The sequence below is a fragment of the Postia placenta genome (genome assembly GCF_002117355.1).
Source record: "Postia placenta MAD-698-R-SB12 unplaced genomic scaffold POSPLAscaffold_16, whole genome shotgun sequence".
Classification (NCBI taxonomy): Eukaryota; Fungi; Basidiomycota; class Agaricomycetes; order Polyporales; family Adustoporiaceae; genus Rhodonia; species Rhodonia placenta.
The window spans coordinates 874,011-901,013 of NW_020169847.1; the positions used below are offsets into that span (position 1 = coordinate 874,011).

General features: G+C 54.0%; 6 protein-coding genes across 6 annotated transcripts; 3 read left to right on the forward strand and 3 right to left on the reverse strand.

The window, feature by feature from the left end:
• Nucleotides 1-2,139: 2,139 nt before the first annotated feature.
• Nucleotides 2,140-3,126, forward strand: POSPLADRAFT_1061168 (hypothetical protein; the record flags this gene model as incomplete). Its single annotated transcript, XM_024481350.1, has 2 exons — nt 2,140-2,584; nt 2,615-3,126. The coding sequence occupies 2 exons, from the start codon at nt 2,140-2,142 to the stop codon at nt 3,124-3,126; spliced, it is 957 nt and encodes a 318-aa protein (XP_024334864.1).
• Nucleotides 3,127-8,499: 5,373 nt separating this feature from the next.
• Nucleotides 8,500-12,105, reverse strand: POSPLADRAFT_1155194 (hypothetical protein; the record flags this gene model as incomplete). Its single annotated transcript, XM_024486921.1, has 11 exons — nt 8,500-8,819; nt 8,866-9,037; nt 9,086-9,175; nt 9,227-9,514; nt 9,539-9,694; nt 9,747-10,036; nt 10,367-10,937; nt 11,049-11,173; nt 11,387-11,513; nt 11,542-11,711; nt 12,072-12,105. 11 exons carry the CDS (start codon nt 12,103-12,105, stop codon nt 8,500-8,502), a joined length of 2,343 nt encoding a protein of 780 aa, XP_024334865.1.
• Nucleotides 12,106-15,548: 3,443 nt separating this feature from the next.
• Nucleotides 15,549-16,952, reverse strand: POSPLADRAFT_1154847 (hypothetical protein; the record flags this gene model as incomplete). The annotated part of the gene is made up of 4 exons (XM_024486889.1): nt 15,549-15,998; nt 16,072-16,099; nt 16,172-16,518; nt 16,584-16,952. The coding sequence occupies 4 exons, from the start codon at nt 16,950-16,952 to the stop codon at nt 15,549-15,551; spliced, it is 1,194 nt and encodes a 397-aa protein (XP_024334866.1).
• A 2,481-nt stretch (nt 16,953-19,433) lies between these two features.
• Nucleotides 19,434-20,642, forward strand: POSPLADRAFT_1049769 (hypothetical protein; the record flags this gene model as incomplete). Its single annotated transcript, XM_024479835.1, has 4 exons — nt 19,434-19,690; nt 19,863-20,057; nt 20,111-20,190; nt 20,434-20,642. 4 exons carry the CDS (start codon nt 19,434-19,436, stop codon nt 20,640-20,642), a joined length of 741 nt encoding a protein of 246 aa, XP_024334867.1.
• A 493-nt stretch (nt 20,643-21,135) lies between these two features.
• POSPLADRAFT_1049770 (hypothetical protein) lies at nt 21,136-23,518 on the reverse strand (the record flags this gene model as incomplete). Its single annotated transcript, XM_024479836.1, has 16 exons — nt 21,136-21,175; nt 21,227-21,398; nt 21,459-21,545; nt 21,598-21,730; nt 21,782-21,853; nt 21,906-22,016; nt 22,067-22,101; nt 22,156-22,297; nt 22,351-22,532; nt 22,584-22,611; nt 22,666-22,782; nt 22,836-22,976; nt 23,029-23,088; nt 23,136-23,170; nt 23,220-23,335; nt 23,391-23,518. The coding sequence occupies 16 exons, from the start codon at nt 23,516-23,518 to the stop codon at nt 21,136-21,138; spliced, it is 1,599 nt and encodes a 532-aa protein (XP_024334868.1).
• A 1,029-nt stretch (nt 23,519-24,547) lies between these two features.
• Nucleotides 24,548-25,713, forward strand: POSPLADRAFT_1049771 (hypothetical protein; the record flags this gene model as incomplete). Its single annotated transcript, XM_024479837.1, has 3 exons — nt 24,548-24,736; nt 24,801-25,126; nt 25,188-25,713. 3 exons carry the CDS (start codon nt 24,548-24,550, stop codon nt 25,711-25,713), a joined length of 1,041 nt encoding a protein of 346 aa, XP_024334869.1.
• Nucleotides 25,714-27,003: the final 1,290 nt, after the last annotated feature.

Here is a 27,003-nt window from a genome sequence, read left to right on the forward strand (position 1 = left end):
TTCGGATTCTTCCAGTGGAAGTCGGCTATGAGGGCCGGCGCATTGGCAACGTTGCGCGCCGGTTCCCATGACGTGTGTGAGTCGTCATAACCCTTCCACTTGATGAGGTACTGCAGCTGACGCCGGAAGATCCTCAAATCCTTGATCTGCTCAACCTCGTACTCCTCGTCGCCCTCAACCTCGATCGTAGGTGGCTCCTCTGGCTCCCAGCCCGGAATTTTGCTACGCATGTACTTGCTAAGCAAGGAGACATGGAACACCAGGTGCACTGGCACCGACTTCGGCAGAACCAATTTGTAATCCAAGTCTCCGAGCTTTTGCCACACGGCATAAGGTCCGAGGCGCTTGGGACTGAGCTTCTTGCTCGGCTGTTTCAGCTTAAGGTTCCGGGCATCAAGCCAGACCTTGTCCCCCGGCACAAAGACCGGTGCCTCCTGCACGTGCTTGTCGTAGTACACCTTCATGTGCTCAGCTGATAGCTTGAGCGCAGAGTGCGTGTCATCACGAATCTCCTTCAGGATCTTGAGCCGATGATAGGCGCCAAGCCCCTCTGGGCCCCGATTCACCTCTTTTCGGCAGTCGCATCCCGCCCGGCACTTCGACTCAGTCTCCCACCACTTCGATTTCGCCTTCGACGCTCTTCGACACCTTCGACGGTGCGCGATGCTTACTCAAAGCTCGGCACGGTCGTCCCGACGCCTCGCGCGTAGATCTCGGAACATCTTTCGCATTCGGCGAACAATAGGGCCACTTGACGCCACTCGTCCAAGCGTGTGCATCGCTCCATGCCACACCGACATAGCCGGTCTTTCCCGATTAGGTATTGAACCTCGCGACATGCCTTCAACGACGGACACCGGTCCGAAGTGTCTCGCATGTTTCTCTTCATCTCCGCGTTCGGCATGACGTCACTCTACCGATGGACTTGGTGTGTGCCCCTCGGTGAGGCAGCTTCTTGAGGAACAATGCAAGGCCCCTTGTACCAGTGTGCCACTCTCGAATAGTCGTAGCATCCTGTGTAGTATAAAATCTGTCGTACTTCTCTCTAAAAATACAAGATCCGGTTCCCCCCTCGAGTTCAGAGCTCATAAGTCAAGTTTGCCCCACATCTAAGCCTTAACTGCGTCACTTTGTCCCTCGCTGCGTAACATCGAAACCTCGTCTACTGCGTTTACTCGTCGATACCGTCTCGACAAACCCTTCGACTTCGACTATTGTCGAAGAAACTGTGAACTGCGCCCTAGCTAAGTCCACCCTTCGAGTCGTGTCCCTTCCTTCTACGATACATAGAAGAGCTCTGCCGAGCTTCAATCATCTCTGCTAACCACCCACAGCCTCCGAATAGCTTCGACGACATGTCGAAGCCACCTCATACCTTCCCCATCGTTCGTAGCCTTTTCCAAGGGCGTTTCTCGTGTTCACTCGAACCGCGGGACACCTTGCTGCTAACTCCCCTCTCATTAGACTATAATCCGTCTCTCTAGTCCCTTTAGGTCGCACCCAGGTTAGGGGTTAGGGTTTCGTAGGTTGTATCATTTCTGGAGCCCACCGCGAGGGGGTCTCAGGCAAGAATTCGCCGCTTTCAGGTTTCCGAAAACGTCTCCAGTAGTCACCCGCTCGCAAGCGCGTGAGGCTGCTAGCCGCAGCGCCGCCAAAAACCTCGACAGCTCCTCTAGAACGCAATCGACTCCCTCTCCAACCATTCCCGGTAACTTCGACCGCGACGAAGAAGACAAGATAGACCAAAAACTCCAGGACGACTTCAACGAAGAACCGATCCCTTCAACTGCTGAAGAACACACTTCGTCCCCCGAGCTTCTAGGCCTCACTACTTCCGACTACGACATTTCGACTCCTGATCTTTTCGAATGATCCAGTTCTTTGCCCGAACCCGAGGATCCCATCCCATCTACTTCGAATCTCAAACTCCCGACTCCGTCTTCTTTTCGCGCCCACGCTCAGCCGCCCATTGCATCCTCTTTGTGACTCTCAGTCATACCTACACCCGGCCTGGCACCTCCGCCACCCTTGGCACCTTCAAACGCAGCTTCAAACTCCAACCCCGCACCGCCCGCACCTACGATTCCTTCAACTACTACCTCGTCCTCTTCGAGCCCAGCTCCTACCAACACTACAAACATGAGTCAGAACACGAACACACCATTGATGCCCCCGCACAGTCATTCGACAGCACCAAGTTTCGACCCATCGGAAGTCCATTCACTTTGGCGTTACTTCCAGGACCTCGAAGCATTGTTCACCCGGTGTCAGATTACCGATGAAGCAGCCAAGAAACAGTGGGCCGTTCGGTACCCTTCGATCGACGTCGCCGACTTATGGGAAACCATCGAGTCCTTCATCGACGTAGCCAAGAGCTACAACGACTGGAAAGCTGACATACGAGCACTCTATCCTGGCGCCGACGATACAAGAAAATGGTCGCTGGCGGACATGGATCAGCTCATCGGAGAACGCGCTTGTATCGGGATTCACAACGTGGCAGACCTAGGCTGCTATTACCGCGACTTCATGGCCATTATGAAACATCTCATCGCACAGCACCGGCTCTCCACTATCAAACAAAGTTGCACATTTCTTTGAGGGTTCCAGCCAGCGTTGCTCACACGGCTCGAGACCCAACTGCATCTCAAGCATCCCGATCACTATGCTGACGACCCGTACACCATGGCAGAGATTCACGCAGTGGCTATGTTCATCTTACACGGTACATCGAGCACACCTACGACAGCGGCTAACCAGGCTATCGCGTCGACATCGAACACCTTGACAACGGCGCCCCCTGGGATGATCAAAACCGAAGACATCTCGATGATCATCGAAAGCCTGTTGAGGACGATCGCGACGCTTATTCAGCCGACGACACACGCTATGCACAACCATGCCCCCGCACCGAGACAACAAGCTGCCGTCCACATCCACGAGAACAGCGGAGTTGAACAGACGTGCCACTACTGCGGCAATCGTGGCTGCAGGGTAGGCACCTGCGAGTTTGCGGAGATCGACATTCAGGACGGCAAGTGCAAACGGAATACTGACGGCAAGATCGTTCTTCCAAACGGAAGTTTCTGCCCCCGCACTATCCCTGGTCTCACAATACGAGATTGAATCTACGAGTGGCATAGGAGAAATCCCGCAGCACCAGCCGCTCCGACGATGCTCTTCGAGATCGACGATCGCTCGACTATGCAAACCTTCACGCTCAACACCAGCAGCAGGATCGAGGTGCTCGAGCGAGAACTCCTTCAGCTTCGGAAGCGAAGGGAGGTCTTCGACGGCGTCGAGATTCTACAGCGGAAGAAGCCCACGACGCCAGTCGTCATGAGAAGCGCGGAAGCCTCTGGCTCTGGTACATCAAAAGGAGTGGCGGCACCCTCGAGCACTTCGACAAGCACGGCCCCGCCTCCAACGATACCAGCAGCATCGCCTTCGCCGCCTACGCAATCCACGTCTCAACCTATCGCTACATCCGCTCCCCCAGCACCACCAGTACACCCCTTCGCAAACGCTCGCGACGCAACCTACGCCCCGCCGAACGTTCGAAACTTCGCAACTCCGCTGAAGCCCTCGAACGACAAGGGCAAGGAACCAGCGTACAAGACCATCGTCCCCGTTATCCAGCCAAAGCTCGCCAAGGAGATCTTCCAGCGTTCGATGAAGTCGCCGTTCGTCACGCTAACCCCAGAAGAGTTGCTGTCGATCGCGCCCGACATTCAAACCAAGTACCGCGACGCCATCACCCCTAAGCGAGTCTCGACGGAACCCGTCGCGTCGGCCCACATCGTAGAAATCGGCGCCGACGAGGTCACGGCCGTCAACCAGCTCTCGTGTTCAGGAGCAACGTTGGAACCCGGTGCTACAATCGTCCCCGACCCCTATGAAACATACCTCAAGCACATCCCTCACGGCGAGCACCCCGCAGAATTCACCGTCGCACACGATTCGAACGCGATTCGTTCGATCATCGCATTGATTGAGAACAAAGAGCAGATCGAATGCATCGTCGACCCAGGATCGCAGATCGTCGCCATGTCGGAAGAGGTCTGTCTGGGCCTCAACCTCCTGTTCGATCCTACAATCCAGCTGAACATGCAATCGGCAAACGGCGAGGTGGACCAATCGTTAGGACTCATTCGAAATGTTCCCTTCCGCATCGGTGAGATCATATTGTACCTCCAGGCTCACGTCATTCAAAACGCAGCGTACGACATCCTCCTCGGCCGACCCTTCGACGTGCTCACGCAGAGCGTCGTCAAGAACTTCGCCGACGAGAACCAGACCATTACGATCCTCTGTCCGAACACCGGCGAAACCATCACGATTCCGATGTACGCGCGAGGAAGATCGCGAAGCCGGCAGCATCCTCTCGGGTGTTGCAAATCGCATTTTCTCGCTTCGAGGAATTGATTCCCCATGATCAAGGAGAAGCCGCGCTAGTCATCGACTACGATGGGGTAACACCAAGTATTTCCTTCGTCTCTCCGATTGATTCCTCGACTCCGAACGCTGTTTCGTCACTGTACCTCTCCGCATGCACCTCCGTTTCTTCATATTTAGAGTCTCTTTACGCTTCGGACAATACAGCTTCTAATGCCGCCCCGTCGAACGCTTCAACATGGGCTTCGACTCTTCTATTTTCAGCTTCGTTCGCTTCGACTCCGCCAGCTCCCGTCCCGACGAAGTCCATCTCGCAGCTTTCCAACTCAATTCTTCCCTTTCCTTCGACGACATCGACTTCTACCCCTTCAACGCACAAGATCCTCGCCGCGACAAAGAAGAAATACAAGCCTGTCGCTCTCAAAACCCGACCCGTCCTTGGTGCCATCCCCGAACAATTTCGAATACTTCGAGACATCAAGGGCGACCCTCTCTCCATCATGCCTAAGCTTTCGACCGACCCCCCGCCGTTCAAACCTACCGGTCGGTACACCCTCGAACGCTTCGAAATGACCGAAAAGCTTCACGACGGCGACTTCCTACTTCCCGAAGAACGTCGAGTCCTCCACCACTTCATGTGCCTGCACAACGAAGCCTTTGCCTGGACCAACAACGAGCGCGGATGCTTCAAGCCCGAGTACTTCCCCCCCATTGATTTCCCCGTTGTCCCTCACACGCCCTGGGTGCAGAAGAATATCCCCATTCCACCCGGGATCTACAACGAAGTCTGCGCGGTGATCAAGCGAAAGATCGCCGCCGGAGTCTACGAGCCATTGAACTCGTCGTATCGATCGCGGTGGTTCTGTGTCGTCAAGAAGGACGGTAAATCCCTTCGACTAGTCCATTCCCTCGAGCCCCTCAATGCAGTTACGATTCAACATTCCGGTGTACCGCCGATGCCCGAATACCTCGCAAAACAATTCGGAGGAAGACCATGCGGCGGCATGCTTGACCTCTACGTCGGCTACAACGAACGACTCATCGCCGAGTCTTCGAGAGATCTAACGATGTTCCAGACACCCTACGGAGCCATGCGCTTGGTAACACTCCCGATGGGTTGGACGAACTCAGTCCCGATCTTCCACGACAACGTCACCTACATCCTCCAGCCCGAGATCCCGCACATTACGGTGCCCTACGTCGACGATGTTCCCATCAAGGGTCCCGAATCCGACTACGATGATGAACGACTCCCTGCGAACCGCGGCATTCGACGCTTCGTATGGGAGCATTCCGAGAACATGAACCGCGTGGTCACTCGAATGCGCTACGCCGGAGGTACCTTCTCAGGAGTCAAGAGCGTCCTCATCGCTCGAGAAATCATGGTGGTAGAACATCGCTGCACTCCTCAAGGACGCCTCCCCGACGACTCTCGCGTCGCAGCGATACGCAACTGGGGTCCCTGCGCTACTCTATCCGACGTTCGAGCGTTCCTTGGAACCATCGGCGTCGTTCGAATCTTCATCCGTAATTTCGCTCACCGCACCGACGCGCTCGTACGCCTCACGAGGAAGGACATCGAGTTCGAGTTTGGTCCGGAGCAAATCGCGGCGCAGGAAGACCTCAAGGACGCACTGCTCTCATCCCCCGCACTCCGAGCCATCCATTATGATTCCCCCTCTCCTGTCATTCTCGCAGTCGACACGTCGTTCATCGCCGTTGGATATCACCTCTGTCAGTGCGACGAAGCCAACATCCGTTACTACAGCAGGTTCGGCTCGATCACACTCAACGATCGCGAACGGAGGTTTTCACAGCCAAAGCTCGAGATCTACGGTCTATTCCGCGCGCTACGATCCCTTTGACTCTACCTGATCGGCGTTTGGAACCTCATCATCGAAGTCGATGCTCGGTACATCAAGGGTATGCTGAAGAATCCGGACATCGCCCCAAGCGCGAGTATTAACCGGTGGATTGTCTCGATTCTCACATTCCATTTCACGCTCGTCCACGTCCCCGGTACAATGCATGGCCCCAACGGCCTCTCTCGACGCACAGCTCAGCCCGGTGATGTCATCGAAGACGAGGTCGACAAAGAGTTCGACGATTGGATCGACCAGATGCATTCTTTCGTTCACCAGGTTCAGCCCCGCCCGTCCGTCCAGATGCATGCCATCTTCACCAATGACAGAGCCGAGGATGGCTCAGATTTCAATAGGGAGGAGGATAGCTACGAGCTAGTGCCTCGATCGGAGCAAGCACAACTCGCAGATGCAAAGCTCGACGATGTGCTCGAATTTCATCAAACGTTAGCAAAGCCCGACGGCATCTCCGAAAGCGTTTACGAAGGATTCATCAAGTACTGCATGCAATTCTTCCTCGACAACGACACCCTCTGGCGCAAGGACAGTCACGGAGCACACAAGCTAGTCGTCAAGCCCGGCGATCGCCTTCGAATACTTCAAGAATGCCACGACCGCACCGTGCATCGAGGAATCTATGCAACCCGAGCCTTCGTCAATGAGCGATTCTGGTGGCCGTTCCACTACACCGACATCGCCTGGTTTGTTCGATCGTGCCATATCTGCCAGTCTCGACAAGTGCGTCAAATCCTCATTCCTCCGACCGTCGCAGTACCAGCCCCCATCTTCGCGAAAATTCACATCGACACAATGCACATGCCAGCTTCGGGCGGATACAAGTACTTGGTCCAAGGTAGATGCTCGCTCACGACTTACCCCGAGTTTTGAATGCTTTGAAAAGAGACAGCAAAGGCCCTCGCTGACTGGATTTTTGAAGACATCCTCTGTCGATGGGGCGCGCTCAGTGAGATCGTCACCGACAACGGTACGGCGTTCATCAAGGCGGCCGATTACCTTTCGAAGAAGTACCACATCAACCATATTCGAATCAGTGGGTACAATTCGAGGGCAAACGGTCTCGTCGAACGTCCGCACTTCAGCACGCGACAAGCCTTGTTTAAGACAGCCGACGGAGATGAGAAGAAATGGTCCCAAGCTGCGTACTTTGTATTTTGGTCCGAGCGCATCACGACTCGACGACGCATGGGCTGCTCACCCTATTTCGCTGTTACGGGCACCCATCCGCTCATTCCTCTCGACATCGTCGAAGCCACGTATCTGCAACCACCACCGACTTCGGTCCTTTCGACGACCGATCTCATCGCCCGTAGAGCCATTGCGCTCCAGAAACGCGTTGAGCAAGTCACCGAACTCCACTCAAAGGTCTATGAAGCACGTCGAACGGCAGCAATTCGCTTCAAGAAAGAGCACGAGCACTCGATCCAGGATTTCGACTTCAAGCACGGAGCCCTAGTGCTCATACGCAACACGAAGATCGAGAAGTCCCTCAACCGCAAGATGCGCCCGCGATATCTAGGCCCCCTCATCGTTGTCTTGCGCAACAAGGGCGGCGCGTACATCGTATGCGAACTCGACGGTACAGTCCTCGATCGACCCATCGCAGCTTTTCGTGTCATTCCATATTTCGCGCGCAAATCCATTCCAATTCCCAAAGATCTCGAAGATGTCTCGACCGAGCGTCTTCGAGAACTCGAACTATCGAATTCTCTAGGTGACGACGACAATGATGAAGTCGAAGAAGCCGAAGAACACGACGAATAGAGGTTCTTCCCTTACTTGTACAACACGATACGTACTTTCTTCTCTCCATTCCTGCTCGCACGTTACGCGATATGTTTGATTTTCTCCTACGTTCCAGACCATCCCTTGTACGAATACCTTCAATTCAACTCGATAGTCGCGACATCGTTCGACGTTCTACGAACGCTTCGATTCGACCGTTGCACGGAGGCTCACCTTAGACGAGTCCTCCTAGGCTGTGATGACAAACTGAGCCTGTATTTTCATTAAGTCCATTTTCCTTCACTATGAACATTTCTATTTCACCTCCTATGTCCTTCAATCATATTACAACTTACTTCGAACACACTTATTTGCATTTCCTTTTCTTAGTTCCCCCTAGGTTTCGTCTAGGCCAAGGGCCGCATTTTCCATTCGACTATCTACGCAATGTGCTACGACATGAAGACAAACTACGATACAAGACGACCCGCGCCATCGCCTACTCATCGTCGACAGCCCCGCGCACGAAACCGATTCCTCCCTTCGTGAGCGCGGCCTTCTCCATCTTTTGAAGGTCGAGGTCCATGTCATGGAGGAGCGCTCGACGGCGCGCGATGTGAGCACGCTCCTCGTGGATGACGCGAATGATGCCCCGAGACTCATCGTCGAGGTCGAGTGCGTCGAGGTCGTCCTGCTCCAGGCCCAGGCGGCCGGCCCCATCGAGAGGCAGTCGAAGCAGTGGGCGCAGAGGCTCGTCGACTTGGCGCTTCTTCGAACCACTCGCATCCGCGACCGAAGGCCCAGGAGAGGTCGGCCGAACTACGAAGTCGTCAGCGAAGGCCTAGGACAAGAAGAAACGACTTACTGCGCTTCTTTGTGGTAGATCCCCCGCCGCGTGTTTTCTTGGTCTTCCCAAGCACAGACACTTTGTCGAAGTAGCATCCCTGCTGGAACTGCGCGCACCTCTCGCAGGTCATAGCGTTCTCAACCCACACGCAATCGACCGGGGCCGAGCGGTAGCCGGCGCAACGATCGCACTATCGAAGAGTTAGCTTCGAACCGACTCGACGGAGCATCGAACGTACCTTTTGTCCGGCCTGACGCTTCTCAATCGCCGCGGCGGCCATGTCGGCCTCCGTCATTGCGAACGGGCGTTCGACCGTATGCGGAGTCTTCTACGAAAGAGCGATTAGTAATCGAACGACGACAGAGAAAAGAAGACTTACGACCGAAGGGTCATCCGACAACTCAGTGACCTCCTCATCGACCCTCGCGCGCCCTTTCCCCTTGTCGACACCGGCAGGCGTGGGGTCAGGGAGAAGTCCCTCGGCGGCCGCGATCCACGCCAACTCCTCATCGGCGGCCTCTTGCGCGCGATGCTCGTCTTCGGCCTGCCTGAGGCGGTCCTCTTCGTTCTTTTGACGCCGTTTGTCTTCGAGGCAACGTTCCTCGGCAGCCTTCACATGCTTCGTGGCCTCTTCGACGCATCGTGCTTCCTCTTTGGCGAGGCACTTCTGCTCTTTGAGGCATCATTCGACCTCGGCATCGATGGCAGTCGCAAGCTCGGGCCAGTCCCCGCGCGCCCACTCGACCCACGACTCCGACGCCCGCTCGGCAAGCTGTTTGACGGCGGCGGCGACGCGCAACTCCGTCTCCTCGTTGCGGATGGCGCCCAGGGCCTTGCGATAGGCGAGCTGTTCGAAAACAAAGGTTTAGCTGGGTTATGCAGGTTAACAAACGACTTACGACGAGCGGCGACAAGTCTTGCGCCCACTCTTCGACCACGTTGAGCATGGCGTCGGCGGTCGGCGGAGCCTCGAGGACTGCGAGCAGCGAGGCGAGGCGGCGGTTGACGAGCGAAGGCGTCGAGGCAGGGGTGGCGGAGCGAGCAGACATCGTGGAAGCAGCGGGTATGGGAGAGAGGGCGATGAGGTAGCGACGAAGGAACAATGGGATGGGGAAAATGAGGCTAAGTCTACCCTGCTTATAACTCCTTTCCGACCAGCGTTTAGCGCCGGCCACGTGGCGTTCGAAGCCTACGCGGGTTGCCATGCCGCTTCGATCCGTTTACGACCATCGCGCTTCTCGCATCACGTGGAGGACCGAGGGCGGTCCAAATTTCAATAGGGAGGAGATGATAGGCGCCAAGCCCCTCTGGGCCCCGATTCACCTCTTTTTGGCAGTCGCATCCCGCCCGGCACTTCGACTCAGTCTCCCACCACTTCGATTTCGCCTTCGACGCTCTTTGACACCTTCGACGGTGTGCGATGCTTACTCGAAGCTCGGCACGGTCGTCCCGACGCCTCACGCGTAGATCTCGGAACATCTTCCGCATTCGGCGAATCTCTAGTCCCTTTAGGTCGCACCCAGGTTAGGGGTTAGGGTTTCGTAGGTCATATCAACGCGGGAGGGGATGCCGCTCAGGTACTTGTCGCGTAGCTCCAGGTCCCCATACCCAGAGCGGTCCGCCGGACCCTTGAACAGCGCGGAGAACTCCGCAGCGGTGCGTTTCTTGCGGACCAACTTGTCCGCGCAGAGCTTCGCCAGCTCTACTTGTGCTGCCGCCTCGTCGTCGAGATTTCCGAAGCGGGCCCTGAAGGCGGCGGCAAAGGCCGCTTCGTTCGCGAATGGGGTTGTGACCCCTTGTACTCCTACTTGCACCAACGCGAGCTGGGCAAAGTAGGGAGTGGCCCAGGCGCGGGCGTCTCCATCGAGCAGGCTAAGTGCGACCTGCACCTTGAGTTCGATGGTGGTCAACGACGTGTTGACCAGCCAGTAGATGCGCAGCTGCGACAGGAACCGGTTGCATTTGATGACGGTCTTGCCATCATAGCGGAGCGGGAGGAGGAGTTTCAAAGTCTCCTTATCGGGGGCGGCTGCAGGAGAGGACATTATCAGCGTTGGGGGGGACGGAGGACGCTGCGGGGGCAGAGGCGGCTGTGGTGGCCTTCCGCTGGTCAAACTTCGAGAGGAGCGAGTGCTCGAGCGGCCTCTCGGTGGAGTCAGCGGTGAAGGCGCCGGAGGAAGTTCGGCGGGGGGGTTACGTACGTCAGGGACTGCTGACGCGGAGGCGAGCGCTGTCAGCGAGGCGGACCCAACAGAATCCTCGGACTCGGACTCCGAGACTCCTTCTTCACCCGTACCCTCCTCAGGCTCAGGCTCTGGCACAGGGTCTGGAGGGAGATCTCCTCATGCTTGACTGGACTCGGCGACAGTTTGGGGAAGGCGGGAGGTAGGGGAGACAGGGCGAGAGTGCCTTGAGGCGGATCGAGATGCAAGGGTGCTTCGAGGGCCGAGCGGATGTTGTGCTCGTCTGATCGCCTTATAGCGCGGGTAATCTTCCGTGATCGATCGGGGTGTCCGGTTGGGGCACGGCTGCTGCTCACAACGGTAGATGACAGTCTCAGGGACGTCTGGGATGTAGACGTCGATGAGATCTTGAGAGTCAAATGCATGGATCTGGCCTTGGCAGGTAGCCACGATGGATGGGGGGAGGACGGGAAGGTGCGCGTACTAAAATGGCCATACTACACTAGCTTACGCTACGACGCCCGAGAAGACCCTGAGGTTCGCAGTTCACGTAGGGCCCAATACTGCTTTTGACTATTATGCAGCAGGAACCTAGACCACGCGTCCGTGAGGACAAACACCGCCCACTGAAGTGCAGGTGTTGAAGAGTTCGTTCCTCTAGGGGTGGCGATGTATGTAAAGCTATCTACGTATTGTATGTATTGTAGAGTATTGTAGGGGTGCGCACGACCCGACCTGTGGGAAAGGAAAGCGAATAAAGGGGGTCCCGAGGGGACGCCGGCAGCTTGGGGAGTTTCGACCTAATGTCGCGACTTGAGGTCAAGCGACTGAGAAAAACCTAAATGCTGGGGGCGTCCGACTAAGTCTTACCAAAGCGATGGTGAGCTACGCTCAAACCTAAGGCTAGGGACAAGTAGTTAGCATTGAATAAGTAAGTAAGTACAGGGGCTTACTAACCTAGGGATAAGAGGTCGAAACTGAGGTCCCTAGGGCAGCAGAGGCTGGCTTATATACAGGAGGAGTTTAGGGGAGGCTGTGCACACTGGTCTGTGCGCAGCTGGTCCGTGCACAGCATGCTGACGCGGCCCCGGGGGCCGGTGAGTCAAAGAGGCTGTGTCAGCGGAGCCCGAGCTGTGCCGTGCACTGCCGTCCTATCTAATCTGATCATACAGTAGATAACGGCTTGTCCGTTCAAGCGTATAGTACAGAGGTTGCGGGTTCGAGCCCGGGAAAAGGAAAAAACTTAGAAAAGGGCTAGACGCTGTACCAAGTCGTGACACTCACAGGGAATGACCCATGGCATTGGGGCGAAGAGGAGCAACATGCCTTCGATGAGCTCAAGCGGCTCTTTGCAACGACTCCAGTCTTAGCACTGTACGACCCTAATCGGGAAACGCGCATTGAAGTCGATGCCTCAGGGTACACCACTGGCGGCGTGTTGATGCACAAGCAGGATGATGGCAAATGGGACCCCATCGCCTTCAGATCCCATGCGATGGATCCGGCACAGTGTAACTACGAGATCTATGATAAAGAGATGCTCACGATCATTGAGGCGCTAGACGATTGGCGCCACTATCTCGAGGGGTTACCCAATCAGTTCGAGATCGTAACTGATCACAAGAACCTCGAGTACTGGCGTACATCCCAGTATCTCACGCGTCGTCAAGCGCGATGGTCGCTGTTCCTGGCTCGCTTTGACTTTCGCATCACGCACAAGGCCGGAACGTCGAATGGAAAGGCTGATGCCCTGTCGCGCCAATCAGACCATCAGATCGGCGATGAGGACGATAACACCGACCAGGTGGTTCTCAAGCCAGAGCGTTTCCGCATCGCCTCCGCCAGGCGCGGTCATGCCTCAGTGACAGCTGATCAGTCGCTTCTGAAGCGCATCAGAGAGTGCTCGGAAAGGGATTGGGAGGTGGCCGAGGCGCTTGAAAAGGTGCAGGACCTCGGGCCGCCCCGGCTGCAAAGGGGCTTTGAGGAGTGGAACGCCGAACAAGGGCTTCTGCTGTTTCGCGGGTGCGTATACGTCCCAAAGAACGCAGAGCTCCGGCGGGACATAGTCAAGATCCACCACGACTCGCCGATCGCCGGTCATGGTGGTCGCGCCAAAACCCTGGAGCTCGTGTCGCGGAACTACTGGTGGCCAGGAATGTCCAAATTTGTCAATGAGTACGTAAGCACCTGCGACGTGTGCAACCATACCAAGACATTCCCAGCTAAGCCCCAGGGTCCGCTGAAGCCGAACGAGATCCCCGAGCGCCCATGGCAGATCATCACGACCGATATGATCGTTGGCTTGCCAAAGTCTGATGGATTCGACTCGATCCTGGTCACCGCCGACCGCTTTACCAAGCAGGTCCACTTCTCGGCCTGTCATGAGACCCTGACGGCAGAAGGTGCAGCAGACCTGTACATCCGCGATGTGTTCAAGCATCATGGGGCCCCGGCCAAGGTCATATCAGACCGAGGTCCCCAGTTTGCTTCGAAGTATCTCCATGCGGTGTACAAGGGACTGGGAATCGAGCCGGCGCTGTCCACAGTGTTCCACCCTCAGACAGACGGCCAGACTGAGCGCTGGAATCAGGAGATCGAGCAGTACCTGCGTGCTTTCACAAGCCACAGGCAGGATGATTGGGCAAAGCAGTTGCCGCTCGCGGAATTCGCACTGAACAACCGAGTTCACTCCGCGACCGGGCACTCCCCTTTCTTCCTGCATCAGGGGTACAATCCTGAGATCCAAGTACGGATCAATCCGATGTCTGCAATGCCTGTGGCCGCTGATCGGCTCAAGATCCTGAAGGAGATTTGCGATGACACGCGCTCTGCGCTCGAGCTGTCAGCTGAGCGCATGAAAGTGTACTACGATAAGCACGTGCAAAAGGCACTGGTCTTCGCGCCGGGGGACAAGGTCTGGCTTGACGCTCGGAACCTTAAGCTGAAACAGCCGAGCAAGAAGCTCAGTCCCAAGCGCCTTGGACCATATGCCATGCGGCGAAAGCTTGGAGACTTGGATTACGAATTAGTCCTGCCGAAGTCAGTGCCGGTGCATCCGGTGTTCCATGTCTCCTTACTTAGCAAGTACACGCGTAGTGACATCCTGGGCCGGGAGCCGGAGGAGCTGCCTGCGATCGAGGTTGAAGGCGACGAGGAGTACGAGGTCGAGCGGATAAGGATTCGCGGATCTTCCGGCGTCAGCTGCAGTACCTCGTCAAGTGGAAGGGTTATGACGACTCGCATACGTCATGGGAACCGGCGCACAACATTGCCAATGCGCCGGCCCTCGTAGCCGACTTCCACCGGAAGAACCCAAACGCCCCTCGCCGCCTCAACGCTGCTACCTTTGGTGGTCTCAACTTTCAGCCAATGCCTTCGCCGCTAACTGAAGCATGCTGCCGCTCCGGGTGGGAGATGGGCAAGGGCGCCTCGCATGAGGTCATGCGCCGTTGAGGGGGGGGTAATGTCACGACTTGGTACGGCGCCTAGCCGTTTTTTAATTTTTTCCTTTTTGCGGGCTCGAACCCGCGACCTCGGTACTATACGCTTGAACGGACAAGTTGTTATCTATTGTACGATCAGATTAGATAGGACGGCAGTGCGTGGCACAGCTCGGGCTCCGCTGACACAGCCGCTCTGACTCACCGGCCCCCGGGGCCGCGTCGGCATGCTGTGCATGGACCAGCTGCGCACGGACCAATGCGCACAGCCGGCCCTTATCTCCCCATGTATATAAGCCGGCCTCTGCTGCCCTAGGGACCTCAGTTTCGACCTCTTGTCCCTAGGTCAGTAAGCTCCCATTTGTATCCCTTACTTACCTTTACTAACTAATACATTTTCTTGTCCCTAGCCTTAGGTTTGAGCGTTGCTCACCATCGCTTCGGTAAGAACCAGTCGAACGCCCTCAGCTTTTAGGTTTTCCCCTGTCGCTCGACCTCAAGTCGCGACAGATAGGTCCAAGCTGGAGTGGCGGTTTACTGATGTTCTTGTATGTTCTACTCTTTTTTATGCCATTAAATCTCTATCTTACTTTGCCTTATTGCCCTAGTGATGTGTTGTGATTCATGTGCTCTCAGCTTCAAGTCGAAGTAAAGTTTATATTCAGGTATGTAAGTCCTATTAAGGGAATGTGTGGTTTTGCTGATGTATAACTTACCTGGATCGCTAACTAGTGTGATCCATGTATAATGATCGACCACTAGTTAGCATAGATCATACTTGGTGTCGTCAGCTACTGGTGCTCGGGCTTTCTGAACCCTCAAGCCAGGCCCTCCGCGAGGGCTTTCGAGGGCTTGGGCCGGGCTTTTGGTGGCCCGGCCGGCTTGGGACTCAAAGCCCGGCCGTGGACGACACTACCGAAAATCACAGCAGGGGATGAATTTTCTATCAGTGGAGCACTGCTTAGAGTTACGACGCTATCAACGTTAATAGTCACTGGACCCCGCTCCCAAGGACAGCGGAATGAAGATGTATTCATCTATCATGCCAGACAGAACAAATGTTCTACAATCATAACAATCAAGCCTTTGCAAAAAGTGCCATCAAGGACAGAAACAGGAACCGCGCTGCGCCAGGCGTGATAGTCGGGGCAAGCATCGTCACCAGCGAGAAAACCGTCCGACTCGTGTCAACCATCCCCGTACGCATCCACCACGGTGTCGATACGCTCAACCACACGAACACCCACACATATCCAAGCGCGTGCGCTAAGCCATCCGGGCACTGCGCCTGCATACCGGTGCGCTTCGCCACGCCAATGACCGCGTCCTCGAACGAGATGGCCACGGCCTGGGCGATGAAGAACGGGAATGACATGCCGAACAGCTTCGGGCTTACCATGATGTCGCCGCCACAGTGTATCAGGCCTGACACCGCGAAACCGACATACAGCTGCGTGTATGACGACGCCCAGGATCCCTGGCGCAGTCCCAGCAGGCGGCAGCACGCCTTTCCCATCGACGCAGCGTACTGCGCACATCACATCATACGGCTATGGCTATCAGCGGATCGAAGAAGGCGAGCGTGCGAATGGCGTACGTACACGGCGTAACGACTGATGGTAGGTGCGCCTGCGCAAAGACGTATGTATGAGCGTCTGTCACATCTTGAACGCCATAGGCCAGCAGTGACTGAGAACTCACCCCCAGAACCGCCGCAGCGTGTATGCGTCGGCCCACTCTCCGTACATTGCAGGCCAGTCTCTGGGCATTGAACAGGCAATAGCGACGGACACCGCGGAGAATAGACGATAGGGCATGTCGATCATCCCATACGCTGGAGCAAACCACGCGACGATGTTGACACATCGCTGAATGTAGCCTTGGGCGCTCAAGGAGAACAGGCCGGCGTCATGATGGGAGAACGAAGGATTAGAGCGCTGGTAGGTCTGTGCGAGGTCGACGAGCAGGTACAATCTGAGTGCGTACAGCAGCTGCTGACGCACGAACGACCAGCGTGGTTCGCTAGGACGAGGAGGTACGTTTGCGATCTGGAGCGAAGCAAATTGGGTGGCGCATGAGCATTGGAAGGGCAGGAATATGAAGCCGCGCACACCTGGCAATTCCATCCTACTCCGCGTGGGCCAGTGATGACACATAATGCCCAATACATCCGGCGCAGGAACGGCATTGCTGGAGGTGCAATGTGGTCGCGCTCGTGGCGCAGGTCATTCAAGGGGTCTGTAAGCCATAGGAGGTGAAATGCGGTGAAGAACTGCACTACAAAGGAGGAGCCAAGAGCGTAATTTTGCTGAAGATCCCCGGTGGTACTGGTGAGTACCAGTCCGAGACTGTAGGTGTATGTTGCGAATGCCGCTAGCTTGATAGGCCCTTTCGGGCGGAGGGCAATGAGTGCTGACAGGAAAGCATTCTGCAGCAGGAGCACTGGCAGTACTGGCAGTCTGGAGCGATCGTCAACGCTCATGATGGCGCTGTCAAGGACTCGAGGATGATACAGACTCTAGCAAAGCAGGCTATTGCACGGGTTGATATGCCTGCGGGACGGAGCCAGGGTATTATATCTATGCCCCCACGCATGCGCTCAGACCCAACCCATGTCCTCTGATCTTGTGAGCCAAGGTAGTCCGCGAGACAATACAGGTTGACCTAAACCCTGCAGTCCTCAGCTATAATTGGTCAAGTCAATACGGTGCCGATCAGAAGTAGATTAGGATGGCGAGGCAACAGGGGTAACTAGCAAATACCTACAGGGAATCGTTTGACGAATACCAAAGTCAGAGCCCTTCTATCGTCTCATTGCGCTGCAAAGCCACATCTCGGCCGCCTTCCGATGAGTAATCGATGGTGAGAGTCCACCTCGAACGTCAGTAGCTCCATCTCCGAGGCACTGGGATTGGACAGCGTGTATCTTTGTCTCGTACCCATCCCCCCGTATCCGCACCCCACCACCGCGAAAAGGGGGGCAGTTAGATAGGCGCACCCCCTGGCTTAAGCGCCCCACAAGCGCCAGAATATAACGGTCACAGGTTGCTTCTGGTACCTAGAAATGATGCGATCTTTGATCGCTTTCCAAATCCGGTACTCACACCTAGCAGGTCGTGCTCGAGGAAGTGTCAACAAAGGCATACCTGAGCTTGTAAAATACTTGAAAGGCCACACAAAAAGTATCTATGCCAAACTCAGCCTGTAAGTTTATGACCAAATGAGGTATCATGTGGAAAGCATCATAATGAAAGCTGCAACTTCTCCTTTCAGTACCTGTGGCATCCTCATGATGTTACTGGAGGGGTATATCTCATGGAATACTTAGGTTTCTGGTGGATATAGTATATGAGACTTATCTAAGATGCTTGAAACAAGTAAACTTGAGATTCTGTAGCAGACCACAATGTAGCGTCCACCAGTCTCGAGCGTGAGTACCGGATTTGGAAAGCGATCAAAGCTCGCATCATTTCTAGGTACCAGAAGCAACCTGTGACCGTTACATTCCGGCGCTTGTGAGGCGCTTAAGCTAGGGGGGTTGCGCCTATCTAACTGCCCCAGACCCCCTTTTCGCGGTGGTGGGGTGCGGATACGGGGGGATGGGTACAAGACAAGTGTATCTTACAATCTGGAGGCTGGATGTGAGGTTGGATTGCCATATTAAGTAGACTTAGCTGGTCATGAGAACTGTTAGACATGAACATATTATGGAGGCGCTGCCATGAAGTTTAGGTTATGTTGGCAATTCTTGTACTGGAGTTCTGCTTCCGAGGACCGAGCCGGCGGAAAGCTTACAGTGTACTACAATAGGCCGCCCCAATCACCGTCTTCCCGCACCGCGCGTCCCACAACCAAGTGGACAAATTCTTTGGAGGGGTTGCCCGTCCTCGTCTTGAATGCAAACACGCACATGAGTAGGCCTGGGCCATTCGGTTAGGGCTAGCGGAGCCGCCAATATCAACCAAATTCTCCGGCAGAGGCCTATCAAACAGTGACGACACGTAAAAGACAACTTACGACTCACTCTGTTTATGGGATTGGGCGGTTGGCATGAGTGCGCTTCGGCCAAATTTACTCATCTCACTCAGCGGTCGTGACCGATGCAGATGGACAAGCACCATTCAGTTCGTCGTCCAATAACGCGCTACATGAGTGACATGCTTCCCCTGAACTCGTGACTAGCATGTGCATGATTCATAATTATATGAGAGGTGAGGGGCAGCTTATTGCGTTCAGGTACTGCTGTCAGCATTATTAAGGCACTTCTTGAACATTTGGTGATGGGGAACTTTCGATATTGTCCGGTGAGCTCTCCCGGACTTCTCAACATGATGATATCGATAACTTATGCTCGCATTGATAGAGAATTTCACGAAAGATGAGGCACAACATCACGTCGGAGTGCTGTCGAAGGACGACCTTATCACATCTGACATCAAATGAGCCACCTTGTCAGCGTAGGTTGCACCGCAGTATCGCCTATAGTCCACCCGCTGACATGCCTGCCTTGAGTTTCCGTCACATCTAAATCGTCCACGGTTGCCCGGTGGGTGATGCTGATGACCCGCGGCTGCTCAAGCAATATTAACATTACTCGAACAGGCATTGTCCTGGGATCTGAACGCATGACTCACGATCCAACAATAGGAAGACATCCCCTCCTTGTTGTTCCGCCCATCAGGCGCTCCCTCAGCGCTTGCCCTGATGGGCTTCTATGTTGCTGTGTGCGAAGCATGATGAACAGGCTTGCGCGTTTCACCGAGTCAGCTTCATCAGGTAAATCGGAAAAGAGAAAGATGCGCATGTCCCAATTGTATGTGATAGCTTGCGGCAGGTCCCAAACCTGTCACTGTGACGTTCACGTTGGCCCCCGGAACTGCACCAATAGTGCGCTTGCCTTACTCGTTGTCAGATCCTACATATTGACCCCCCGCACCACAGAGTAGAAGATAACCACATTACCATGAGTACCTCAGTCTCTATCCCGCCCGACATTATCGCCTTCGTCTCTGCCTCCACACCCACTCTCAAGAATCTAACTATCAGCGCCGTATGGCTCGGTGTATCCATCCCTCTTCTTATTGTTCTTTTCTTCTTCTCTACAGAGAAACTGCGCAGGAAACCGATTTTCATCCTCAATGCCATTTCCATTTCAGTGGGGATTATCATGGGGCTTCTGAATGTCGTTCTTTTGGTGAAGTTCCTCCTCACTGTTCAGATGTGAGGTCATATTTATGCAGCATGGCCTCAACTAGTTCACGTCTGTGACTCGTCCCGATTCCCCTCTTAACGACGCCTCACTTATTGCATACATTGTCCTCCTCGCTTTCCTCCCATTTCTTATCGAGAGCATCCTCGTTATGAGGCTTATTGCGGTCTATCCACCTCGCAGAACAACGACCAAGGTTCTGCTAGCGATCTTTGTGCCCATTGCATTGCTCAAATCTGGAAGACTGGCGAACCTCATCCTCTGGGTACACCGCTATTCGATCCTCATCAGGACAGCTAACTACACTCAGTTGGCGGTGTTGTCTGAGGGTCTGCCAGAAGCAACTGTCGAGTGGACCTTGCAAGTGGTGGATAACGCGTATGTCTTACGAATATGCTTTTGGCGATGATTCTGAGTACTCTATGATCCAGCACATCTTCAAGTTTGTTCCTTTGGCGCCTTTACAAAAATGCACGGCTCCCAGCAGGCCTCAGCCGGAATAATGGTAAATGTAAGTACTCATCGCCATTTTCTTTCAAGAATCACGGTCTAAAAACAATGTAAGCCTCCTACGCGTCTCAGTTGAAGGGACTCTTCTGGATCAGCATATCCAACTTCGTCTTTCCATGTCTATTCTCCATCACCCTCCTTGGGTTAAGTCATTCCGCATCCCACTACCAAGATCTATTCGAGGTTTTTCTCTCAAGCGTCTACGTGCAAGCTATCGGAGTATTACTAGCTACCGTGTGGGCAGCCAGTAGCCACTGGGATGATGGGTCGCAGACGCTCCACGGATCATCCCAGGTGTCGATGAGGTTCGCCACAAATTCGGATATCGATACGACACGCCAGGACACCGTGACTAGCGGAAATACGATGCGGCTGGGAGTCGTTCCGGACGAGATTATACTACATTCGTTCAAGTCTTCTAACGATACGGATATAGAGGACAATAAGCAGTAGCGGTTTAGTAGGACCATAGTGCAGCGACTTCTTGTAACGCAGGATCAGTGGATTCTGATTGCTGCCAGTGCTCTCGACAAAATACTGTACAAATATACGATCACGGCTTGCTGTAGCGAAATACGCAGAACAGTCCTCTCTTCTAAGGTTTTGCAGGCGGCTCAAAAGCAGAAGTTATGTTCTCGATTCCGTGCGTATGAATCTCATTTCATTAGGTACACGTAAAGTATATCCAAGCGCTGGCCCACGAGTGAAGCAACCCGCGCTCGCAGTCGTCGAGTGCATCAATATTTACGACCACAATCAGTAGCGACTGACATCCGCTGAAGTCCACATACATACTAGCGGATAAAAGGAGAGTCGGATCATGCACACTTCTCCGCGCCGACAACAGCGTCCAGTATTTGCGATCCGGATTCCAAAGAATCGACTATTGTACATCAATCAATACCAAGTACTGTACATGCAAGGAGTGGAGTTGAATGCCTGACATCTACCGGCGTGTGAACACAAGAGGAATTTGGTTGGCGGCCCTGTAAACACAATTACATGACAAATCTAAGGAGACCAGGGCTGTTGCTCACGTCAGGGTCAGCTTGATGTTGGCGGTGAAGATTCGTTGTTTTTTATCCTCAAAGGTCTCATGTGCGTACCGAGGGTCTTCTTTGATCGAGACTTTGTATCTCGAAATTATGAGGCTGAGAATGGCGACAGCCTCGGTCTCAAAAAACTTTCTGCCGATACACGACCGAGACCCTGTCACGTAGACAGTAGCAGTCCTCAGTTTCTGCAGTGCGCCGCGTACAGAAAACTCACCGCTGCTGAATGGTATGAACGCTTCACGTGGGTAGTCAGTAAGAAACCGAGACGGGTTGAAGACATGTGGATCTTTCCAGTATCGTGCTACAGCGAACATGTCCGTCAGCGCGACAGTATGAATTAGCTATCTGCGCACGATTATAATGAACTCCCGTGATGTGGAGGAAAATCTTCGTATTCTTTGGCACCGGTATAAGCTTCTTCGATCCGGAAGCGTGGGTGACCGTAATGACCGTGTCCTCCGCGCAGTATTTTGGTGACGCGTTGACCTTCAGACGGCTAGGTAAGGGTGTGGTATGTCATATTAGGTTAATTCCTACCGGAGGATACATGCGAAGTGTTTCGTTGATGACCGCCAGGGAATATGCGAGCAAGTGGATGTCTTCATATTTCTACCAGGAGATGGTCGGTACACACGAGACAGCGACTTTGCAGTTGACTCACCGGAAGTTCCCCGTTAGGCATTACTTGCTTGATCTGTTGGTACAATGCTTCTTGTTCGTCTGGATAGAGACTGAGGGCAGCCAGTGCGAAGGCAAGTGCTTGAGAGCTAGCCTGGAGCCGATATGACTTTCGTAGCATCTAGGATTCGCATCGTTGCTTACCTCATGCCCTCCCAGAAGGAAAATGAAGACATTTGCTGTGTGCAATCAGAGATTATGCCGAGCCCATGCAGGACGTTTTCTCGACGTACCTATAAGTTCTTCATCCGTCAACGGTTTCTCGCCCTTTATCTCTGAATCTCCGTTAGCTTCGAGGAGGTTATTCAATAGATCTGAACGCCCTTCCTCTTGAGTAGAGGTTTGGCGTTCTCTGATCATCTCCTTGATGTATTCCTATCAAGTGTGATGGCTGTCAGTGTGTATGGAGATATGTTCAAAACACCCACCTCTATCTCCTCGAATGCAAGTTGCAGCTTGCGCAACCGCGGATGCAGAGTGAAAGAAAATTTGGGCAGTAGAAGTTTCAAGAATATATCTTTCGCGATGATGTCTATCGCGGCCTTGAATGACATCTTATGGCCGTGGGGAACGACACCGTCGTGCTGGAATGTGACCTCACGCCCGAAACCTGGACAAGTCTATGAACTGAGATTACATGAGAAAATAACTGCGGGCCTACCAGCAATCGCAATCATGTACAAAGCAAGCTTCGATGACCAGTTAGTGACAACCAAGATGTCCTTCAAGACTGGCGTGCTTACCGGAAGAGTGATTTCGGTAACGTCATCCAATACCACTTCTTTCTCGTTCTTGAACACGTTATCTAGCAGGTCCACACCGAGTTTTGATGCCGAGTACCAAACATATTCATGATTGCGCTAGGACGTTCTGTTCACCGACAGGTCAGGTTCAGAAGCAGCAAGGCACGCACATCAGAGAAAGCGGATGCGACCATACGGCGATATCGCTTCCAGCTATCAAATTCAGACGCAACTATATTTGGACCAAATACAAGCAGGACTTTGTAGAGCTCCACAGGCTTGGGGAAGCGCAAGCGTGACGACGCAATTTCCTGAAAGCGGAAAATCAACTCTCGTTTGCGGGTTTGAACGAATCAGACATACTTTAATAGCAGCGGCGTCCGACAACCACAAGGAGCTGTATCCCACGGGAAACGCAGAGACCTGAGCGACAATCAGACCCCATCAATTGTGCCACGAAAGCATATTACCATAAAGTATGCATCGCACCCATCGGATGGATAATCTACGAGTGGCTCAGCGCGCGCTTGACATTCGACAGTGTGCAGCACTACCGTTATGTTTCGAAAGCCAAGGGTAATCATAACCCAGAGAAATGCCCGGGATGGGCCTGCAGATCTGACTGAATACCGTCTCGACACCGATAAGAGTACGTGGTCCGATCCATCCTCTGAATAAGCAAAGATTAACCAAGACTAGCCAAGGCAAGTAGTTTGTACACTCACTTATTCCTTTTTACTGTCTCGCGGTAGAGTATATAGACTCTGAGAAACCAGACACAGACGAAGAAAACAAAAAGGAGATATAGCACGGGAGAGGGTGCGACTGAAGAGATGTATTGATCTGAGACCATGATGCTGACCAGAATCGAAGGGATGATGCAAATAGACGCGACTAGGGGTGAGACGCGAGGCAGAGTACCCTTATGAGCAGGCTCGAAAGACACTGTGTACCCATGCGTGAGCGCGCGTAAACACGATATGGGATATGACAGCTACATTTGTTACTGGTGAATAGCCTGCCCAGGCATATTGCGATGATGCTGGTTCGCCGGCTATGACTAAGGGCCGTCCTGTGCATCATGACTATCAGTCGTGTTGACACCGCCGTAGCGGGCGCTGTCATGAACAGACGGCTGCTTATCCCGCTGGTGGCAGCAACAGCAATCCTATCGATGCGATCAATCCGCCATGGTTTCTCTGAAATTGAAAATACTAAGTTAAGCATGACAGCCCAGTGTGGTGACGGACTTGCGCGTCGGATCATACGCGATACTCTGTGATTCAAGGTCAGTCTACAGGCCTCTCACATACAAGACATTATCACGCGGGTTGGTATCTCAAAGATATCACCACCTGAAAATACAAGAAACATCATAGAGGGTTTGTCCCCTGTGAGATCTGTCCCTGACCGAGGATGTCGGCGACCAAAGCCACATATCTAGCTCTTAGCCGGTTACGTGTAGCGAGATATGATAACGCAGAGAGCCCGCAGCAGCGCTCCGATGGAAGGATCGCAGGAGTGGAAGCCGTGAACATGGCCAAATAGAGAAGCGCTCATGATCTTGTTCAATGTTTGGCATTGTGTGCTGCGTCGGGGCCGCAACGCCCTGGTCCGTGCTTCGCGGGAGGCGTCTAGTCCTTGATTGGGACCCAAGGCGGGAATTCCTCTTCTCTCCGCCGCTCAATCCACGCATGGTGGCAGATGTCCTCCCATGCGACCGCACTATGCGCTGACGCCTTTCTCCTGGGAGCCGCGTTCTTTACCGTGACGCAAGCGCACAGGTATGCATCAGGAATGCGGAACTCTGGCTTCGCGGGCGCCCTTCAAACTTGGGCTCCGTCTACCATCTCTCTCGTGCACCTCCATTACTTGACTCACCATGGACCGCCCACAAGACGTCTACGCTGTCATAGGTGGTAGCGGGCTCATAGGGAGACAAATTGTCGACAAGTTGAAGGCTCGGGGAGACACTGTCTTCGTTCTCGACGTCACCCAGAGGCATGACGACGTGCCATTCCACCATGTCGATGTGACCAATAAGGACGGGCTCCGGGATACCCTCAAGAGAGTGAGCTTAACGTTCTCGCTGCCAGTTGTTCATTTGTAAACCGACGCCGTCTTTCGCTGCACAGTGCGGTGCCACTTGCGTCTTCCACCTTGCGTCTCCTCATGCCGGCACGGCGCGCGCCGAGGTGTTTTGGAAAGTGAACGTCGAAGGCACTAAGAACGTCATTGCAGCCTCCGTGGAGGCTGGAGTCCGCAAGCTGATATACACGAGCTCCTCCGGGGTGGTGTTCAATGGAAAGCCGCTGAATGGCGTCGACGAGACATACCCTTTCCCGGCCAAGCACATGGATGTCTACATGGAGACCAAAGCCAAGGCGGAAGAGCTCGTCCTTGCGGCCAATGGCAAGGACGGTTTGTTGACGGTGGCCATCAGACCATGTGGTGTGTTCGGGTCAGTGATGGCTACAGCTACACGAGTGTTGCGAGAGTGATCTGACATTATGCACCGGCAGACCTGGTGATAGACAGCTCATGCAGGGCCTTGCGACGGCGTTCGACCGGGGTCAGACGGGGACGCAGATCGGCGACAACACGAACCTGGTTGACTGGACATATGTCGCCAATGTCGCTCAAGGGGAGATTCTGGCCGCGGACAAGGTCGACCTGCCCGTGACGGATCCATCGATGGCGGTGGCAGGCGAGGTGTTTTTCATCACGAACGACGAGCCGTGGCGTTTCTGGGACTTCACGCACAAGATCTGGGACAAGCTGTACGAGCTGTATCCTGGTCATCAGGCGCGTCCGGAGCCACGGGTGATCCCAGCGGGTCTGGGGATGGTCTTTGCAGCGTGCTCAGAGTTCATCGCATGGCTGTTGAAAAAACCACCGATCTTCACGCGGTTCAACGTCATCTTCATGTCCACTCCGAGATGGTACAACGTTTCGAAGGCGAAGAGGGTCCTCGGGTACAAGCCTGAGGTCTCGGTCGACGAGGGTATCATGCTGGTGTTGAACGTATGTATCTCTATCTTGCCATAGTCGCAATGCTAATCGCTTCCCCAGTGGTGGAAGTCCGAATACCCTGACAAGCCGTCGGATGTTGTCAAGGATTAGCACGAAAATATCTCAAGAGTTTCAGGTCGGTGTTTTCGATCATCATGGGACCATTGGTTGTACTAGCGTTTTGTGCTGTCGTGTATTGCTTGTACTGCTTCCTTGCTGTTGCTCACTATGGCTTTGTCTCACTTTCGTGCATTGCTCAATGCTCCCTTGCGCTACCTCGTACGTCGCTCAAGCCTCCTGCTGATATTCTGGCTGTACCTTTGAGCACCACACTACATGGAGGAAAATATACCTATGTGCTTTCGTATGCGTGGATCCGACCCGCGGGCATCTCACAATATGAACAAGGCAGCGACGATAACTGTTGCCTACTACGGATCAATGAGAGACAAATTGCGGCTCCACTGCGCTAATCTGTCGTGTTGTTGTCTTGTCTCGGCGAGGTCCATCTAGTCTGTCGCTCGTTATCAACCTGTCGTGGTAGGACCCTACTTACTTTGCAGTACCTTGATCGTCTCAACTTGCCGCCCGGAACATCAGATGTCCTGGAACGCATGCTGTGTGCGCTACTGATTATCATAGCTTCCAGGCAGGCGCAAACACCGCCTCTGAGCGCGCAGATGGCCGATGACTACACTGTATGTGAACCAGAGGTGTAACTTGAGCACGATGACGAATTCGCCAGCATCTGGGCTAGCGGACGAGGTACGACTCCCTCGGTGATTGAAGGGGGACCTCTGGCACTCTTCTACCGCGCACTGGTTTCACTGCCATTATCACTGTAGAAGTCCTTCCGCAGGCCTCGCGATTGAAGGAGTGTGACAAGAAGCAACGAGTAGTAAATTTATTCTTAATTCTAGATTTCTGTTTTCGACCGAATTAGCTTTCACGAGTCTGGCATGCTGGGGTCTGCTATGTGTGGTAACCATTCACGCTCACTATTTATCCGCGGGCTCTTCGCCTTCGAAGGTGCCCCTTCCTGCGTTGACAGTACGCGGCGCGTGGTAAGTTGCCTTGAAAATGTAGACGATGCGATAGCCACTAACAATGTATTGAGGGATGCTGCTCTTGGGAGCAACAGATCTCTTGCTATCCATCACATCGCTCTGCTCGCTGTGGCTTGGATTCGCTGTCCCCATTTTCGGCGTCGTTCCTCGCTTATGGCTGAAGAGCGAAATTTCGACGTTGCTCCGATTGTCCGCTACGTTCGTCGCTGTGTTTAGCGGCGTCTCGTACTGTCTCATATTGGTATGTCGGAGTTCGGGG